General features: G+C 45.6%; 1 protein-coding gene across 2 annotated transcripts in view; it reads right to left on the bottom strand.

The window, feature by feature from the left end:
* Window positions 1-20055, bottom strand: part of PLA2R1 (phospholipase A2 receptor 1) — an 86623-nt gene that overhangs the window by 45207 nt on the left and 21361 nt on the right. Inside the window, exons 4-6 of one of the 2 annotated variants that reach the window (XM_066575955.1) lie at window positions 17017-17177; window positions 13416-13529; window positions 899-1005 (exon numbers count right to left, since the gene is read on the bottom strand). In XM_066575955.1, the coding sequence (XP_066432052.1) occupies window positions 899-1005; window positions 13416-13529; window positions 17017-17177 (382 nt within the window). Of the gene's footprint in view, window positions 1-898; window positions 1006-13415; window positions 13530-15399; window positions 15490-17016; window positions 17178-20055 lie in introns of those variants that run through there. The other variant, XM_066575957.1, reaches the window with a different exon arrangement.

The raw sequence follows: 20055 nt of genomic DNA, 5'->3' as shown, positions 1-20055 counted from the left end.
TTCACACAGGTGTATTTGTGCACGGAATCCGCAGTGAATAGAACTGATTGATTTCAATGGGTTCGTTCATATGCGTGTATTTATCTGTGTATTTCAGTTGCGCAAAAAAACTCGCTGCATGCTTTATTTTTCTATGCATTTGTGCACCAAAGGTCCACGTAGAAGTCAACAGGGATGCACAAATGCATGCAAAATACCCTAGAAGAGGCATGAAATACTGTGTTATTGTGCAGATAAAAGAGCACATCTAGAACTCATTAGACTAATTCACCATTTCAGTTGGTGCGTCTTTGTCGCATGTAAATGAAGATGCGTGGCAGTTGCAAAATGTACAGTAAAATACGCTGATGTACGAGCAACAAAGCATCTATTCTTTCACAAATATGCATACGCTCATGTAAATGGGGCCTTAAGGGGGTATTCTCATCTCAGATTTTAATGGCACAGGATATGTCATAAAAGCCTTATAGGTGTGGGCCTTATAGCCTATCTTGAGTTATGCCCACACCACCACCCTGAATGTGGTGCTCGGCCGGGAGGTTGGAAATAGTCAAACACCGTACACTACTCTTCTTCCGTAACTCCCACAGAAGTCAATGGGAATTATACAAACCATGTAGCACAGTGAGATACACTGTTTCCACAAATCAAATCCAAAGCTACAGAAACTGCATAGCTTACTGTGCTACAATGTTTGACCAACAGTGTAGCTCAGCTGTTTGTCCAAACATCCAGTCACCTCATAATAACCGGTGTTGCCAACTCTGCCCTGTTTGTCTGAGATGGAAACACCACCTCTTTAAGATATTAAAACCCAGAGGTGGACCTTTCAGCTGCTGGGCCTCATAGTAGATGCTATGCCTGCTAACCTGAACACTTCTATAGAAGTAGAGCATACCTGTTGGTGATAGTTGCAGGGGGGCAACTCGAATCATCTACAACTTGCAAGAAGGTTTGATCCCGTAAGTCAGTCCCATAACAATAGTCACCATGCCTCACCCAATTCTGTAATACAAAAGAATTTTAATGAAGCACTTTATTAATTCTTTACATATTATGAACTTAGCCAAGCAGCTCTATGCTGGTATTTTCCCCCGCAACTACCTAACCGGTGGAGGTCTGACCATCACATCCACCAATCCTAAAAAGACCATTACCCTCCGCTTTGTCTTGATAAAAGCTCTGTGTACCCGGTGTGATGGGAGGACTTCAGCATGGTGCATTTAATTTCATCGAGACTGAGCTACAGGTTCTGCACAGTGTCAGGTTGGGAGTGGCACAGTACAGATATAAAAAAGTATAGGAGTCACTGTGGTTTACTAATTCGGCAGTTCTTCTATTCTACAAATCTACATACAAATCCAGCAGTTGGATGATGAAAAAGTTCTGGTATATCCTAACTTCACCCACTATAGTATGAAAACCACATTGACTTATTCGATATTAGTGATACATCAATAAATTGTATGTGGTTGGCCTGTAACAATATTTATGTTTTTTTTACCCTAATTAAGGTTAAAATCTGTTAAATCTTCCATAGAGGACAATATGGAAATGTTTGAGCCTCATAATGGCCCTGTGGTGGTTTAATAAAGGTGTCAATAGAGCCCAGAGTCGTTTCAACTGTGCAAATTTGAAGCCACATCATTTACTACAACAAATCTAAGTGGCACTTACCCTTCTTAGCCCTGGAGATCCAATACTACAGCTCCGCAATTCACCTGGACTCTGACAGCAGAAGTCAGGTGCCCCTCGACTGCCAATCAGAGGCTGCAGCATCATCGCTCATTCTTCTGGAATCAGCACTTTCACACACTTGGCGGCTACCTGACGTCCGGTGTCACCAAAGACCAGATGAATCACAGGGCTGGATTGCTGGTGCCGAGGAAGGAAAGTACCATTTTGTTTTGTTTTAAGTAGTATAGTTCTAAATTTTAAAGGTATGTTCTACCAGGACAACCCCTTTAACTCATTTATATCTAGATGTAGCATCCCTTTAACATGAGACCGCTTTATATGCAGTAATTTACGGACTTGGCAAATGCCTCATATTATCTTCCCTTCTAGGAAGGAGCTCATATAACGGCAACAACGCAGCAGGGACCTTATGAACATAACCTTCTGCTCTAATAAATGAGAAAACTCCTTCACATTCCTCAGCCAAAAGTCTGATTACATAACCTTCTGATAGACTTTTACAAATGAAGCCGCTGCAACATTTAGATACAGTTGATGTTATTTTTAAAAAAATGCAGATAAAATCAAACAAACCCTGTAGCTGATCTTGTTTGTCCAGATGTTCTGTATTTGCTTTCCTAACCTTTGAGCTGGAAGCTCTGTGCTGCTGAAGTCACGTGTTCAGTTGTAGAATTTTAGTAGATCGTAGATCGGCTATTTCTGATGAGGTCCTTTAAGAGAATATGATGCCTCAATGACCTAAATAGATGATGTTTAGAGGCAATGCTCTTCAAGCAGCTACACTATTCTACCAGAAGTATTTGGACTCCGCTATGCATAGAATGGATGGTGTCTTATTAGCATGTCACGTGTTCTAAACCATGCTACATAAGATGCAGACCATTGGAAGTGTTGGCCATCTTTTTTAATGGGGACTGTACGCTATTGGATATACGGGTTATGCCGCTGCAAATAAGCTATCCAACAGACAGTGCAATGCATCGGTTCTTCTGCAGTGGTGCAAGGAGCATCGTCATTGAACAGTTAACTAATGGAAGAACGTTGTATGGAGTGATGAATTGTACTACTCAATCTTCAAATCAAATAGACGTAACTGGGTGTGGAGGATCCTGGAGAACGCCTTTTGTCTGAGTGTGTTGTGCAGACAGTTAAGTATGGCGCAGGTTCCATTATGGACTGCATGGTCTTGGTCCATTGGTTGTAGTAACAAGAACCATGAACACGGAGGTGTACCCTGACATTGCCGACAATGTGGTAATACTCTGGGAATGGTCAGCAATACTTCCAATGTGCCTCATCACAAATCCAACATGCTTTTTTTTTATGTTGGTTTGAGTATATGGATGTTCCACAATTGGACCAGCTGCACAGAGTCCTGACCTGAACCCTGCTGAATATGTCTGGGAGGAACTGGAACATCAGGTCAGGAAATATGAACAGCGCCCATCTACTTTGGGAGAACTTGTCAGACATTTACAGGATGAATGGAGGGAAATACCAGCTGAAGTGTACCAGATATTAGTAGAAAGTATGTCATGGTAGAGAGTGGGTGTTTCTACACCGAACAAGCCAACAATTATTTTTATGATTGTATAAAATGAACGATATGCATATGAGTTATCGTTCAGTCATTGGCCGTACTTACACTGAGTGATTATCGTTCAAATTTGAACGATACAGCTTTCTTTTTTTTTTTAATGATCGTTCCATGTAAAAGTACTCTTTCTAATGTCATTACGGCCAAAGGAGCCCCTCTAAGTATTATCATATGGAAATAAATACTTTTGATTCTTGCTCATGTGTCCAATTACAGTACCTTTGGTAGCATATAGTATATTCATTGTTGTAATTTTATTATAGTCTGTGCACTTTTTTTTTTTATTTCTGAAATCCATTAGTGCTTCATAGATTTACCTTAGGATGCAAGATTGATTAAAGTGCAGGTTTGGGGGGCGTGGCTAGCTGATGGAGGAGTAGGACGTGCTGCAGCTCGCCTCCCGCTACTGGCCCATATTTTCCAGCCATTTGGATGACCCAGATCCGGCTACTAGATCCCATGGCGAGGGGGAGGCGAAGGGGCACCCTGCGGACAGCACCAGAAGACCTCAGGAGAGGCATCACTGCATTCCTCTAGAGACCGGCACGAGAAGACTCCCGCGCTGCCACTCTCAAGATGGCGCCGGCGGAGCCGCCGACAGACCGCGTAAGCTCCGATTCGGACCAGGAGCGGACAGCAGGAGAGAAGATTCCGAGGAGGGCTGTCGGCGACCCCGCCGACTTACCAGACCGCAGCTCCGGAGATTTGTCGAGCGCAGGAGGTGGAGAAAGAGCACCTACAGGGAGTGAGGTAAAGGAAGGCCGCGGCAGCTGCACGTGGGGGGGAGTGGAGAAAGGAAGGGTGTCAGGACCAGGCAGCTACACCCGAGGGGGTTAAAATGGAAGGGGAAACCGGCGAGGCCGAGCCAGAGGAGAGGGGAGACATGTATGAGCCAGAGACTATGATACAGGGCACCATAGAACATCCCCCCCCCCCCGCAGGGCACCATAGAACATCTCCCCCCGCAGAACGCTGCAGAAAAGCGCAGGACCATGAGCCCAGACCCCAGCAACAAAAGCCCACCCAGGGGACTGCCTCAACAATCTATAGCGAGGAAGACCCCAACGGCCCAGAGGGCGACGATAATGAGCAGCAGCAGCCACAACCTGCTACAAGAGCACGCATGAGCTCAGATAGCCTGGAAACTCAGGAGTTGAGAGGAGAAACCCAGCTGCATGAAGCTCCCTTGGATTGGACCCGCTCCCCTCCCCTACACTAGTCCTTGGCACTCTGCACAGAAAATGAGACTGCCTTCCAGTATACAGTAAACAGCTCCTGTGTCAGCATACACTCCGCTCCAATGCTCCTCTACCAGCTCCATACACCTCTACCGCAAAGAGACAATGGTACTCAGAGAGCCAAACCCCTCAGTATTCAAGCTACAGAAGAGCTCAAAAGATCGAGACCTCACTCCAACACGATTGACCAGACGCAAGGCAGGTCTGAAATCCTCAACAGGCGCAAGGGGCAAGCATCTGCTATACGACAAGCCAACTAGGGTCTCTCCCCCGGCTCTCTCGCCGGTCCCGAAGAGAGTGATGAGTGGGACTGGAAGAAACACCCAAGGGCCATGCCGACTCAGAGCTACATTGACACATTGTTTCAGCAGCTGGAGTCTGCGCACAAAAAAGTTGTCGCGGCCCTACAACAAGAAATCCGGCAGGTGGGCCAGAGAGTCGAGACAGTAGAGGAAGCCCAGGAGAAGGTTGCTGATACTCTTGAGTCCCACAATCAAGAATTACACTCACACTCCCAACAGATCATGGAGTTGTTCACTCTCATAGACGACTTGGAAAAGAGGCATCGGAGAAATAATCTACGAATCAGAGGCCTCACAGAGGAAGTCGAACCATCGCAACTGGAACCATTCTACAAAAAACTTGTGTTTTAAAAGACACAACATTTAAAGGAGCACAGATCTAGATCTTACCAGACCTTTCGCGCCGCACCCTGCAGCTGCGCAGAGCCTTGAGGCCTTTACTGACACTTCTCCAAGAAAGAGGAATCCCGTACCGCTGCGGCTTTCCGTTCCAGCTTCACGGCTCCAAAAACAGCAAGACGGAGGTCCCCTTCAGATGCCTGGGGGACCTCCCGAAATTCCTGGGTTCTCTTCAACTGCCATCTGTCCAGCTACCGTACTGGCCGCCGTTGGGCTCCCTACCAGTCCTGCCCCCCCCCCCCCGCAACATCTGGCAGACGGCAACAAAAAGAACCAGACGCCGACGCAGAGACCCTCCACCAAAGAGAGAGGAGTGACAAGAGAAGTGAAACTGGAGACTAAACTTGCTGATGCACTTCCATTTCATGATCTATTTTGCTTCCACTCTATCCATCTCTCTCTTTCACCGCCTTCTCCTTTTTCTCTCTTATCTGTGTGGTGCTGAACATTTCCTTGGACCAGCGGAGGGGAGTTGGGTCCTGGCCGGGTCTGGGAATACCCTTAGGTTGCATTACTAGCTCCATAGTTCCACTATGGAGCCAAAGGTCGGCAGTGGGTCGGGGAGCAGGGGGGACCATACTTCCCTCAAGCCTTCAAAGCCTTCACCCTCCCACTTAGGGCTAACAGCTAGTCTAGCTGTTGTTTACTGCCAACTTTAGGCAGACCACTAGCAAGCGGGGACACCTTGAGATTGCCCCGTTTTTGTTTTGAAAAATTTTTCCTTTTCTTTTTCTTTTTTTTGTCACGTCTTGTTTGTTACTTGTGTGTCATGTGGTTAGACGTTTATGTTCCCCCTCCTCGTCCTACCCTCATGTGGGTCCCCCCCCCCTTCCCCGCCAACCTCCCAGGGGAGAAACAAGGGGCACACAGATACCCACATCTTAAAAAAGCTTAAATGGCGAACCTAACTTTCTGCACGTACAACACCAAAGGCTTAAACAGCCTGGAGAAAAGAAGACAACTCCTGTACCATCTCCATAGAAAAAAGGTAATGGTGGCTCTACTTCAGAAGATCCACTTTAAAAAAGGGTGTGTGCCAACATGTTCCTCCCCATACTATCCGGTATGGCTCCATGGAACTGATCCTTCTAGAAAGGCGGGTAGGGTCTCCATTGCCCTCCATAGATCCATCCAGAATCAGTCCATTGACTACCTAACAGACCCTGGGGGCAGATACGTCTTTCTTAAACTAGAAGTAGTAGGTGTAGTGATTACTTTTGCTAATATATATCTCCCTAACCAGAAAAAAGTTTCATTTGCAACGAGAGTGTTGAACACCCTGGCCAACTTTGCAGAAGGCTCGAAAATCATCTCAGGGGGAGACCTCAACATGGTAATGGACCCTAACATAGACACATCATCGGGTAAGTCCTCTGTCTCCCGAGCGGCAACTAGGGTACTTAAGAAAAAACTAGATGCTTTGCACCTGGTAGACCTATGGAGAATCCTACACCCAGAGACACGAGACTACACCTTCCATTCAGCGGCTCACAATTCCTATAGTACAATCGATTACCTCATTATTTCTCATGGCCTGCTAGACAGCACCCCGACCTACTCTCATGGGGACCTGCTGTGGTCAGACCACTCCCTGCTGTTTGGGGGTCTTGCAGGCTGGGGAAGTACCCCTAGACGCCACTCTTGGAGACTTAATTACAATCTCCTTAGAGACCCTACCTGTGTTGGAGAAATTAGGAAAACAATTGAAGAATTCAAAGAGAAACACCAGGACGACCAAACCCTAGCTCCAGTAAAATGGGAGACACTTAAGTGTGTATTGAGGGGAGTATTGATATCTCAGGGAGCTAGAATTAAAAAAAGAGAGAGCAGCAGCCCTTCTGAGTCTACTAGCCACCTTGAGGACTAAAGAGGCAGCAAATAAACGCCAACAAAACGACACTCTACGAGCTGAACTTCCTCTACCCGACAGCAAATCCTTGAGATTCTAGACCAGCGCTTGTTGGCCCTTAGAGACAAACTAAAGAGAGGGTCCTTTTGAGTATGGGAACAAGTGTGGTAGTCATCTAGCCAGGACACTGCACCCCAGGTCACCGCTCACTTATATCCCCAAAATCCAGTCCAATAGAGGACACATGGTTCATAATACCATGGACATATTAGAGGAATTTAGGATGTACTATGACAAGCTATATAACATTGAAACTGACCCCCCCAAGCTACCGCGTCGAACCACAAAAATGAGATAGATTCCTATCTAACTGATCATGCCCCCAAGAGCCTGACACCCATGGAAGCGGGAGACTCGGAACTAGATTTTACCTCCCAGGAACTGTCAGACATCGTCAAAAATTTGAAGGTGAACAAGAGCCCAGGGCCGGATGGCTATTCGGCCTGATTTTACAAACTATTCTCCGAGGAGCTCTCTCCAATAGCTCTAGAAGCGTTCAACACAGTAAATGGAGGCCATCCTTTCCCGCAGCAGGTCCTGCAGGCCCATATAACAGTCATTCCCAAACCGGGCAAGGACCCTTCGGCCTGTGGAAGCTACAGACCAATCTCACTAATAAACGTCGACATCAAGATGTTTGCTAAATTAATAGCCAATAGACTTCAGAACGTGATACCATGGCTGATCCATCTGGAACAAGTGGGCTTTGTCCCAGGCAGAGAGGCAAGGGACAATACCATCAAAACATTGTCCCTAATAGCCAGGGCTAAGACAATAAACCCCCCCCCCCCATGCCTTCTGGCAATCGTCACCGAGAAGGCTTTTGATAGGGTGAGTTGGACCTTCCTCTCTGCTACCATGGAAAAAATCAGACTAGGTCCACGGATGTTACAGAGAATCATGGCATTATACCGAGACCCAACCGCTAGGATTAGAGTTAATGGGGAATTGTCAGAGACCCTCCTGGTGAGCAACGGGACTAGACAGGGGTGCCCACTCTCCCCCTTCCTATATATCTTGACAATGGATACCCTGGCCAATGCCATACGAAGCAACAAGTCGATTAAAGGAGTTAGGATTGGAGCATTAGAACACAAAATGGCGCTTTTTGCAGATGACTTGTTGCTCTATTTGACCAATCCCAGGGTAGGCATGCCATGCCAGTTCTGCTAAGGGAATTTGAAAAATTCAGGAGGGTTAACAACTATAAAATAAATGCACAGAAGTCTGAGGTCCTAAATGTCTCGCTTCCACAGGCCGAAGTCACCCATTTAGAGTCAGAGCTCCCCTTCCGTTGGGACAGATCACATATCAAATACCTCGGGGTTCTAGTCCCAGCAGACCCCTCATGGGCCTTTAAGCTAAACTATACCCCCTTTGCTGAAAACCTTGAGAAAGATCTGGGCAAATAGAGATCCCTATATCGCTCCTAGAATGGCCCAGTTAATGCGATAAAAATGGACGTGTTGCCGAGATTCCTCTACCTATGCCAAACAATCCCGATTGGGCTCCCAAGACTGTTCCTTTAAAAACTTAGATCTTTAATCACAGACTTCGTCTGGAGGGGACGCAAAGCACGCATGCGTTTCTCTCTGCTGACAAAGGAAAAGGAGGGGGGGGGGACTGGGCCTACCAGACTTTCCCCTTTACTACAAGGCTAATATCGCAACCTGCATACTAGACATTCTCAATAATAGGAGCTCGAGGCTTTGGGTGGAAATAGAACATTCAGGCGATATCGATGGCCTGGGTGGGGCTTTCTGGATCCCACCTAAATGGATCAACTCTGTACCCAACTTATCCCCCTTTGGTCTTCAACTAGTCAAGACGTGGTCAGGTTTTGCATCTAGATGCGGCCTGGTCACAGTACCGGGCCCGTTAACGCCGCTTACAGCAAACCCGCTATTCGAAATTACATTGAGACATCAGGGGCTTCTGGCCCTCCCAGCTGAACCGACCGCCAGATTAAGAGATGTCGTGACGCAGTCAGGCTTAAAACCCATGACTGAAATCATAGGGCTGAACCCACCTCAGCCAAGATCCTGGCTGCAATACTTACAATTAAGGGGTTTTGTGAGCTCGCTGACACCCAAGGAAAATTTGATGGCGCCATTCATGGCGTTTGAGCAGCTTTGCTTCTCAAATACAAACCCGAGACACATGATCTCCAAGCTTTACAAGATGTTGCTGACTTGGGAGACGGGGGATGAAGCCGCAAGATACATGGAGGCTTGGGAACAAGAACTAGGCGAGAATCTCACGGAAGAGGACTGGTCCAAGGTGTGGGCCCTAACCCATAAACTCTCCTCTGCGGGTAAGATCCAAGACCTAAATTATAAGAGAGTATCAAGGTGGTATAGGACCCCTGATCAGATCTTTCCTCAGACTTCACCCTTATGCTGGAGGTGCAGTGGGAGCAGAGGCACAATGACCCACATTTGGTGGGACTGCTGGCCAGTAGCGACCCTGTGGAAGGAGGTGACAACCCTCTTTAACCATATAAGCCATACAGGGGTAAGGATGACACCGCGGCTGGCTCTGCTCTTGCTGTTCCCAGGATCAGTGAATGATGCAAAATCAGGTCTTCTAAAACTCTTCATAATCGCAATAAGGAGACTCATCCCGAGGCTTTGGCGCTCCCCATCCGCTCCCACTAGAGGAATGTGGCTGGAGGAGCTCCACACCCTCATGCGATAGGACGAATTGGGAGCAGATAACCCTAAAGCGTCTGAAGCAACTGACAGGACTTTGCAGCCCTGGGTCACGTTTAGAGACTCTGACGACCTTAAGAGATGGGTTGAACAAGGCACACCCTGAGATAGGACTCGGAGTAAGAGACAGACGGGGAAGACCCTGCAATAAGAGTCCTCTCGTGAAGTTGTCCAGAGGCGGGGACCACTAGGCACTCTCGCTATTTCTCTCCCTCCCCCCTTCCACACTCCCTCCCCCGCTTTCCTTTCTTGTATCAAGGTTTGTCAAGATTTGTTTGTTTGAAGGGAAAATGGCGCCACACAACGTGGATTTGGTCATCGGCATGTTCCCCTGCCGCAGACCCCAATTGAAGTGGAGGTAGAGGGAAAGAGTAAGGAAACCTGTAAAAGGTCGGAATGGTTCATATTGGTAGTCCATAGTCCCGCAGGATATACACATACCCCACTCAACAAGCCTACCAGGGAGCCCACACAGACCAGCTTGAGTTGTCCAGAGGATGCCCCCTGGGGCACCTGTACAAGACAGACCTCACCCAGAATGTTTGGCTGCTGGGTGTGGCTCCCTGGTGAGGTTATTCTAAGTAAATGATCTAAACCAGACCTGCTTCTCCAGGAGCAATCCTGCTCGAACCCCTCCCCTCTCTGCACCATTGCCCTTCAGTTTTTGTTTATTGATGCTTTTATCTTATACTAAAATGACTGACTGACAATCAAAATGTTGTTATATAATTGTGTGTACAATAAAACTTATTTGAACCTAAAGTGCAGGTTTACAAATGACCTAGTTGGAAGAACAGGTTTAGCAAGATTAGAACCACTCGGGATCATATTGCTCAAGATCCCATTTAACGGTCATATCCTGAATTACTGTACTATTGAAGAGGATTTAAACTTTATAATTGCTGTTAATATTTTACTATGGCCAGAGAAATCATTTCCTATTAAATGGAAGTGTTTGTCTTTGTATATGAAAGACAAAGTGGAAACGATCTGCTTATGGAGTCTGGTTGCATTCGAGGTCTGTATCACAAAGAGCAAAACTCTTTCTGAGGGCAACCATGTAGATACAGGTTTAATCATGGATTTACGTTCACTGCATCCCCTAATCTCGTCCGTGAAAAAATCTGACATGCAGTGATATTTCTCACATGGACCATTGGTCGTTCTGGGAAAAACACCTATGTGAATAGCCTCATGGGCTATAAAGGGGCCACGTGCGGTCTGTAGAATACATGGGCATCATATGGACCAAAAGTATGGCCGCCTGAATGGGCTCTAATGCCTGAACAGAAATATTCTCAAATTAAACACCGCAGAGTTTTGTAACTCCATAAAGTAGTTAATAGTAACAGATTGGTACAATTCTGGAACTGTTTATTGAGAGCCTATTTACTGGCACTATTTTTATATAGGGCATTTTTTGCCAATGTTTGATATTCATCTGTTGGCAGTGTTTATAGGGTGGAGCTCTATGGTGCTGTTAAAGGGGTTGTACCTAGATTACACGTTATCCCCTATCCGCAGTATAGGGTATAACTTGCTGATTGTGGGGGTCTCAGCACTGAGACTCCAGCTAATCTTGAGAACAGGACTCCCATGTTCCACTTTGCCTGTCACTGCGGAATCGCTTCTTCCCCTGCAGTGACGTCCCAATGAATGGAGTGCTGGCCGAGCATGCGCAGTCAGTACTCCATTTGTTCCAATGGGGCTGCCACTTGGCTATCTCGGCAGTTCCTTTGAAAGTGAATGGAGCCTTAGTGCGTTTGGAAGCCCACCGTTCCATTCAGTCTCCTTCCCTGCTGCAAGGGGTGCAGTAAGCCCATAGTGAGGAGGACTGGGGACACAGGACCCCGATTCTCTGAATCAGTGGGGTCTTAGCAATGAGACCCCCACCAATCAGCAAGTTATCCCCTATCCTGTGGACAGGGAATAACTTGTAATCTTGGTACAACCACTTTAATTGAGGGAACTGTATTAATGGAGACGCTCTGACTGCCATAAGGCTTCCTATACATCTACTACTTTGGCATTTTTGATGCACGTTATGAAAAAGTCAGTGATTGTTTTTAGACTGGGGTCACACAGGGTTTTGCCGCGGTTTTTCCGTTGCGGTTTTGCCGCAGAAGAGCTGCTTCTGCAGCAAAACCGCTTCAAAGGTTAATTTGGGCTTGCGGATTTTTCTGCGGATTTTTGTGCGGAAAGATGCGCAAGCGGTTTTTTCCGCAGCACTTTTTTACTTCTTGCCGCGTATTTGGTGCGGATTTGACTGCGTCCATAGAGGTCTATGGACAAAAAAGCACTACGGAAAAGACAGTAGAATGAACATGCTGCATCTTTTAAAACCGCGCCGCAGTTGCATTTCCACACTGCGGCTGTGCGGAAAAAATCTGCACTGTGAGAACAGCTTTTTGGCAAATCATTTGTGCTGCACTGCACTGCAAACGCAGCGGTTTTGCCGCAGTGCGGATATGCAACGGCAATCCGCGGCAAAACCGCGGCAAATCCGCCCTGTGTGACCCCAGCCTTAAAGCGGGTACACGTTTTTTACATGCAGAAACACCAGAAGCAAAAACAGCAGACCTACAGCCCGTTGTAATTGGGGAAAAATACTACTGATCTAAGAAATGTGAAACAAGTGAAAAAAAATGGCACAAAAAAGTGCAGTGTCTGCAACATGTTTGATATTTCTCTACCTGCAGTGTTGACCTACTAGGTTTGTGGGGCTTTTTATATTTTACTGTTGACCTAAAGCAAACATCTGGACTCAGAATTGTTTTCTATTAAAAAATAAAAATAAAATAGGCCACTACGTCAACATACAAAAAATGGCATTTTTGCAAAAAGGGACTGTGGGTGAAGCCAGCCTTATGGTAGTGTGGTCTGCACTTGTGGGCTGGATTAACAAAAAAGAATGTTTACTTCTAAACAGCAGAAACATGCCACACTTTGCAATCAAGTATCTGGGGAAATAAACATTAGAATGAATCAAAGTAAGACAAGTTCCGGTTATATTGTGAAATAAGTCAAAATATAGATCTAAAGCATTGTTATCAGATGGGACTTGCATCTTAAAGGGATATTCCCATTTTGGAAAATCTATTTCATTGTGTTTGAAATTACAAGCCAATGCACTCACCCATAAGATGTTTTTTTTCCAAAATGCTCCGTTCTGCATATTTCGCAGATATTGATTCCTGTGTCTTCTGGTTGTTTACTGCTCTATGAAAAAAAAGAGGAGGCCAGCGCTTGCATACTTCTGAAATCCCAGCCATCAGATTTAAATTAAAGGAGTGCATATGCTGTAGCTTTCAGCCCGGCCACCAGCTACCATTGTGCTCTGCTATTTCTTTCCATATAGAAGAGGTAGTCTGTTTGCCTAGCAATGAGCAGTAAACAACCAGAGGGCAGAGGAATCGATATCTGCAATACCTGGAGAATGGAGCATTTTAGAAATAAACATCATATGGGTGAGTCCATTGTTTTGTAATTTTAAAGACAATGAAATAGGATTCCTGCAATGGGAATACAGCTTTAGATAGCTGCTTACTTTTTCTAATTTACCTCTGCACACGGCTCATTGGTACCATCAAAATCGTCGATTCTCTGAGGTATACTAGAAGGCTCACAAACTGAGAAGAGTTTTTTGCTGCAAGGTCTCACTTTCCAGTTGCCATCCTAAATCAAAATAAGATATATGTATATATTACACACACATTGCAGCCAGGGCCAGCACAGGTTGGGACGCACTGACTGTATTTGCCAATGTGCAAGTGTACAGACAGGTTGTGGCACCCTCCCTGAGCAGTGACATAGCAGTAGGAGTTGCAGTTGGGAGACCCATAAGTTATGGGGAAGCTTAGCAGGAACATGAACTTACAAATGACAATGCGCTGCCTTCTTCCTGTCATTACAGAAGGCTCTGCTGTTGTCTGTTGAAAATCCCTCAGTGGGCTAAGTGTGTAATGTCCCCTCCCCTATATGTGCTATACCTGCTACAGGACTCAGAGGTCATGGAATGTTTACATTGAAAAAGTTACTCCATATTGTCTTCACTGCTGTGCGAGGAGCAGTGAAAGGGTTACAGCCTAACACATTTTATCATGAGATGTCAATGGGTGTGAAAAGTATATAAGCGCTCCAATAAATTTCAGGGGGAATCTCTGGCTGGCTACGGTCCCTTCATTCATAATCCACTGTTTGCCAGGGGTGCCAGGTGATATTTGTGCTGGGTGATGCATAGATTTTTTTTTGACAGCGTTAATCATGCAGCATTAATGATACAATACATTTTTTCTACGGGTCGGTACAGTTACAACAATACCAAAATTCTTATTTTTTTTAAGGATTTTCCACTTTTCTGCAATAAAAACCCTATTTTTGGAAATCTTTTTTTTTTTTTCTAAATCACTGCATTCAAAGTCCTGTAACTTTTTTTTATTTTTCTATGCACGGAGCTCTGTGAATGCTTATTTTTTGCAAGACGAGCTGTAGTTTTTATTGGTGTCATTTTAGGGAATATACGGCTTTTTTGATCACTTTTGGGAGACAAAATGCTAAAAATGAGCATTTTGTCTGTTTTTTTCAGTTTTTTTTAAAACGCTTTTTGCTGTACTGAATAAAAAGCATTTTCAACTTATTGTACACGTCGTTACGGATGCGTCGATACCAAATATGTGCCATTTAATTAATTTTTGTTACCTTTTTTATGCTAATATGAGAAAAAGCATAAAAAGGTTTTTTTTTATTTTTTTTCCTTCTTTTTAACATTTTTCTTACATTTTCTTTTCTTTAACATTTTTATTATTTTTTTTACACCATCTATGTCCCTCTGAGGGACTTAAAGCACACCACTGATGATCGCTGTGATAAGGCATGGCAGGACTTCTGTCCTGCCATGCCTTATTGCTTATACAGCGATCCCAGGCACTGGCAATACAGGACGCCGGTACCTGGCGTCCTGTTGCCATGGCAACAGGCCAGGCTCTCTGCGATTATATATCGTGAGAGCCCAGCAACTTCACAGAGGGAGCGCGCTCCTTACGTCATGGGGAGGGAAGGGGTTAAAGGAGCTCTGCCTCATATCACAACCCCTTTTAGGTTTTTATTTCAGTTCATCAAGCTGATTGCTCTTCTCTTCCATCCCCCTGTTCCCCCAAGCTTTGATAATACTCACTATGTAGTGGTACGAGGGGTGGGCTTGGTGTGGCGGTAATATTGGTCATTATATAGAGTGCTTTGTTCAAAAACAGTATGGAGGTAATATTACTGTATGGTAATATGTAATCACAGTATGGAGTTAATAATTAGAGAACTTGAAATGTACATTGCTATACTTTTAGTAAAACCCTACCATCACCCCTGGAAGTACTAGAGTTCAGCACTGCAGTGCTCTGCGCGCCTCCTCCAGAATAGCACTGTGGTGTTTATGCAGTAATGCAGTATTTGGGGCCCCATCTGTAATTTTGCCTAGGGCCATGCTTTCTCTAAAACCAGCCCTGATTACAGCTATTTCAACAACCACCTTCCCAGAATGCCGACTACTAACCCTGTATGTCCACGTCGCTGCTTGGTCTGACATAGAGGTAGACTTGCTGATTCCAACTCAATGAAACATGGAAGAGCAGCTCTGTCAGATCTCTAATGAGGTCCATATTGCTGCTTTTCCAGCTTTCTCATAGTCTTTCTTGGGCTTCCCCCTCCTCTTTTAGATAAAACTGAAAACTGCATGCCGTAAAGCTCTTGGGAGCTGGGACTGGAATTTGACCCATTGCTATTACAATATGGCACAGATGTTTATTGATTTCATTGGGGAAAAGGTCTCTCTGGTGTCAAGGAATCATATTCCATTCCAACTTATCTGAGAAAGGAGCATAAATCTTAGAAGGCATTGTTAATAATGGAGACCCCTTTTAGACTGGGGTTACATGGCAACAACTGGTCACAAGAGACATAGTAAATTTACAGAATTACTGCGACCCCTAGTTTTACCCCCCTTGGAAACACGATTGCAGATGACCGTTCTAGGAAAGTTCAACCTAAATGCTTCACAGCAAATGCATCATTGACATATATGGGAGAGGGTTGTGAGCATGCTCAGTGACTTGTAGAGAGGTCAATGTATAGGGAGGAGGGAGAAGAGGCTGAGCTGCACCCATTACAAATTAACAGTGGTGTTATCCTGAGTTATTTACTTTGTACAGATATAGCAAACATTAGCTTCATAATTAACGTGTTATAACTCGATTTACAGCATTGTAGGACATGGCAGTTATCAGAATGTAGCATTCTTTTAACGATTGCTACATCTGTAACACAAGTTGTTACAGATGTAGCTGCCCACAGAGTGAAGCACAAGCTGAAAAGTGATTTCTACAAAGCACTACACTGAACGGACACTTTATTATAGACCCAGACCCTTTCATGGCTGGAGCTTCCCTGTCTGGAAATTAGACCTGTGACCCGGGTGTGCAGCATAAAATCATGTGACAAGTTTTTTATGGATTAGATTCAGTGTGAATCCACATTAGAATACGGAAATCCAGCCATCAGAAAGACTTTCATTGAGGCCTGATCATCAGTGCTAGACTAGCCGGGGCCAGGATTTCACTGCCAACCTTGTGGGGTTTTCTGGTGTGATCTAGGAAACACATCCAGCGAATTGGGATCCTGTGCATGCAAACATCAAACTAAAGGGGTCAGAGGAGGATGCCAAGCATCATGGCAACCAAATACAACCTTGGTGTACCAGTTAATGTGTTTTAACGTACAACTCTTCCTTCCATAGATGGACTATAATTATATACAGCCCCAGTTCCACAAAAGTTGGGATCCTGTCGGCTGTACGGTACATGTCAGCACCTCCACCTAATGTACAGAAAGAGCAAGAAGCTTCCTGTCTGCAGATGATTTCAATGCCTAGTGGAATCTATGCCCCAAAAAACTGCTGCGGGTCTGAAGGGCAAAGGAAGTCCAATGGGCTACCACTAATGAAGTAGCATTCAGTGTATTGGCTTATTATAAATGCTCAGTAGCCAGCGGTACCGGTGCAAAATGTGTGAAATCAAATATGAGATACAATACAAATCTATTGAAAAATGTCAAGCGCTTACATAGAGTATACTAACACAGTTTACTAAATGCAAACAAAAAGAAAGCCTCTTACAGTCCTTTGTGCCGACACGCACAGGTTACTGTCCTCGAGGTTGATGTTGGGTTCATGTCTCTGCCAACTGGTCAAGGTCACCGCTGAACCATCCGACCATTGAAACTCTACAGAATCGCTAAACGTAGAGCGCATTCCAATCCAGGCTTCACTTACGTTTTCTGGAATAAAGTGAAAAATTGAGCATAAGATCTGCTTACCGTGCAGAGTAAGAACAATTAAATAGCCAGAGTAATAAAATGGAGAGTATGCTGGGGAATAGAGATGAGCAAGCGTACTCGTCCGAGCTTGATACTCGTTCAAGTATTAGGGTGTTCGAGATGCTCGTTACTCGAGACGAGCACCACGCGGTGCTCGACTCCATTACATTTCCTTCCCTGAGAAATTTGCGCGCTTTCCTGGCCAATAGAAACACAGGGAAGGCATTACAACTTCCTTCTGTGACATTCCAGCCCTATCCCACCCCCCTGCAGTGAGTGGCTGGGGAGATCAGATGACACCTGAGTATTTAAATCTGCCCCGCCCACGGCTCGCCACAGATGCACGGAGAGAGAGATCAGGGAAAGTGCTGTCTTGCTGTAGCTGCTATAGGGAGAGTGTTAGGTGTTATATTCGTCTTCAAGAACCCCAACGGTCCTTCTTAGGGCCACATCTGACCGTGTGCAGTACTGTTGAGGCTGCTTTTAGCAGTGTTGCACAATTTTTTTTTTGTATATCGGGCGTGCAGACCATAGCGTCCTCAGTCTGCAGTCATTTTACAGAGTATAGTGGCAGTACTGGTGAGGCAGGGAAAGAGGTATACTGGCTATATAGGCAGTGGGCTTTTTCCCAAAAAGTGGAAAAAAATACTATATTTGGCCTGCCTGTGACTGTCTTCAGTTTACTGCGTCTCTGCTGGGGGGAGTAGTCGGTGATTAATACGCAGCCTTGCGCATAATTGTTTCCTGGCTGCACTGGGCTTTCAGTAACCACAGTCATCCTCCAACAGGGAAATCCAAATACAGTGTATATCAGAGGCAGTGGACTTTTTCCCAAAAAGTGGGAAAAAATACTATATTTGGCCTGCCTGTGACTGTCTTCAGTTTACTGCATCTCTGCTGGGGGGAGTAGTCGGTGATTAATACGCAGCCTTGCGCATAATTGTTTCCTGGCTGCACTGGGCTTTCAGTAACCACAGTCATCCTCCAACAGGGAAATCCAAATACAGTGTATATCAGAGGCAGTGGGCTTTTTACCAAAAAGTGGAAAAAAATACTATATTTGGCCTGCCTGTGACTGTCTTCAGTTTACTGCGTCTCTGCTGGGGGAAGTAGTCGGTGATTAATACGCAGCCTTGCGCATAATTGTTTCCTGGCTGCACTGGGCTTTCAGTAACCACAGTCATCCTCCAACAGGGAAATCCAAATACAGTGTATATCAGAGGCAGTGGACTATTTCCCAAAAAGTGGGAAAAAATACTATATTTGGCCTGCCTGTGACTGTCTTCAGTTTACTGCGTCTCTGCTGGGGGGAGTAGTCGGTGATTAATACGCAGCCTTGCGCATAATTGTTTCCTGGCTGCACTGGGCTTTCAGTAACCACAGTCATCCTCCAACAGGGAAATCCAAATACAGTGTATATCAGAGGCAGTGGGCTTTTTACAAAAAAGTGGAAAAAAATACTATATTTGGCCTGCCTGTGACTGTCTTCAGTTTACTGCGTCTCTGCTGGGGGAAGTAGTCGGTGATTAATACGCAGCCTTGCGCATAATTGTTTCCTGGCTGCACTGGGCTTTCAGTAACCACAGTCATCCTCCAACAGGGAAATCCAAATACAGTGTATATCAGAGGCAGTGGACTTTTTCCCCAAAAGTGGGAAAAAATACTATATTTGGCCTGCCTGTGACTGTCTTCAGTTTACTGCGTCTCTGCTGGGGGGAGTAGTCGGTGATGAATACGTAGCCTTGCGCATAATTGTTTCCTGGGTGCACTGGGCTTTCAGTAACCACAGTCATCCTCCAACAGGGAAATCCAAATACAGTGTATATCAGAGGCAGTGGGCTTTTTACAAAAAAGTGGAAAAAAATACTATATTTGGCCTGCCTGTGACTGTCTTCAGTTTACTGCGTGTCTGCTGGGGGGAGTAGTCGGTGATTAATACCCAGCCTTGCGCATAATTGTTTCCTGGCTCTGCTGTGCGTTCCGTAAGCGAAGTCAGCCTCCAACCACAGGCCAATAAGCGGCACATTTAATTACAGCGTTCTGTTTCTGCTCTACTCGTAATACACCATGCTGAGGGGTAGGGGTAGGCCTAGAGGACGTGGACGGGGGCGAGGACGCGGAGGCCCAAGTCAGGGTGTGGGCACAGGCCGAGCTCCTGGTCCAGGTGTATCGCAGCCGACTGCTGCGGGATTAGGAGAGAGGCAAGTTTCTGGGGTCCCCAGATTCATCTCACAATTAATGGGTCCACGCGTCTCTGCTGGGGGAAGTAGTCGGTGATTAATACGCAGCCTTGCTCATAATTGTTTCCTGGCTGCACTGGGCTTTCAGTAACCACAGTCATCCTCCAACAGGGAAATCGAAATGCAGTGTATATCAGAGGCAGTGGGCTTTTTCCCAAAAAGTGGAAAAAAATACTATATTTGGCCTGCCTGTGACTGTCTTCAGTTTACTGCGTGTCTGCTGGGGGGAGTAGTCGGTGATTAATACCCAGTCTTGCGCATAATTGTTTTCTGGCTGCACTGGGCTTTCAGTAACCACAGTCATCCTCCAACAGGGAAATCCAAATACAGTGTATATCAGAGGCAGTGGACTTTTTCCCAAAAAGTGGGGAAAAATACTATATTTGGCCTGCCTGTGACTGTCTTCAGTTTACTGCGTCTCTGCTGGGGGGAGTAGTCGGTGATTAATACGCAGCCTTGCGCATAATTGTTTCCTGGCTCTGCTGTGCGTTCCGTAAGCGAAGTCAGCCTCCAACCACAGGCCAATAAGCGGCACATTTAATTACAGCGTTCTGTTTCTGCTCTACTCGTAATACACCATGCTGAAAGGTAGGGGTAGG

This window comes from Eleutherodactylus coqui, chromosome 8 (assembly GCF_035609145.1).
Source record: "Eleutherodactylus coqui strain aEleCoq1 chromosome 8, aEleCoq1.hap1, whole genome shotgun sequence".
In the NCBI taxonomy this organism is placed as follows: domain Eukaryota; kingdom Metazoa; phylum Chordata; class Amphibia; order Anura; family Eleutherodactylidae; genus Eleutherodactylus; species Eleutherodactylus coqui.
This window is presented reverse-complemented; position numbering and strand designations above follow the sequence as displayed.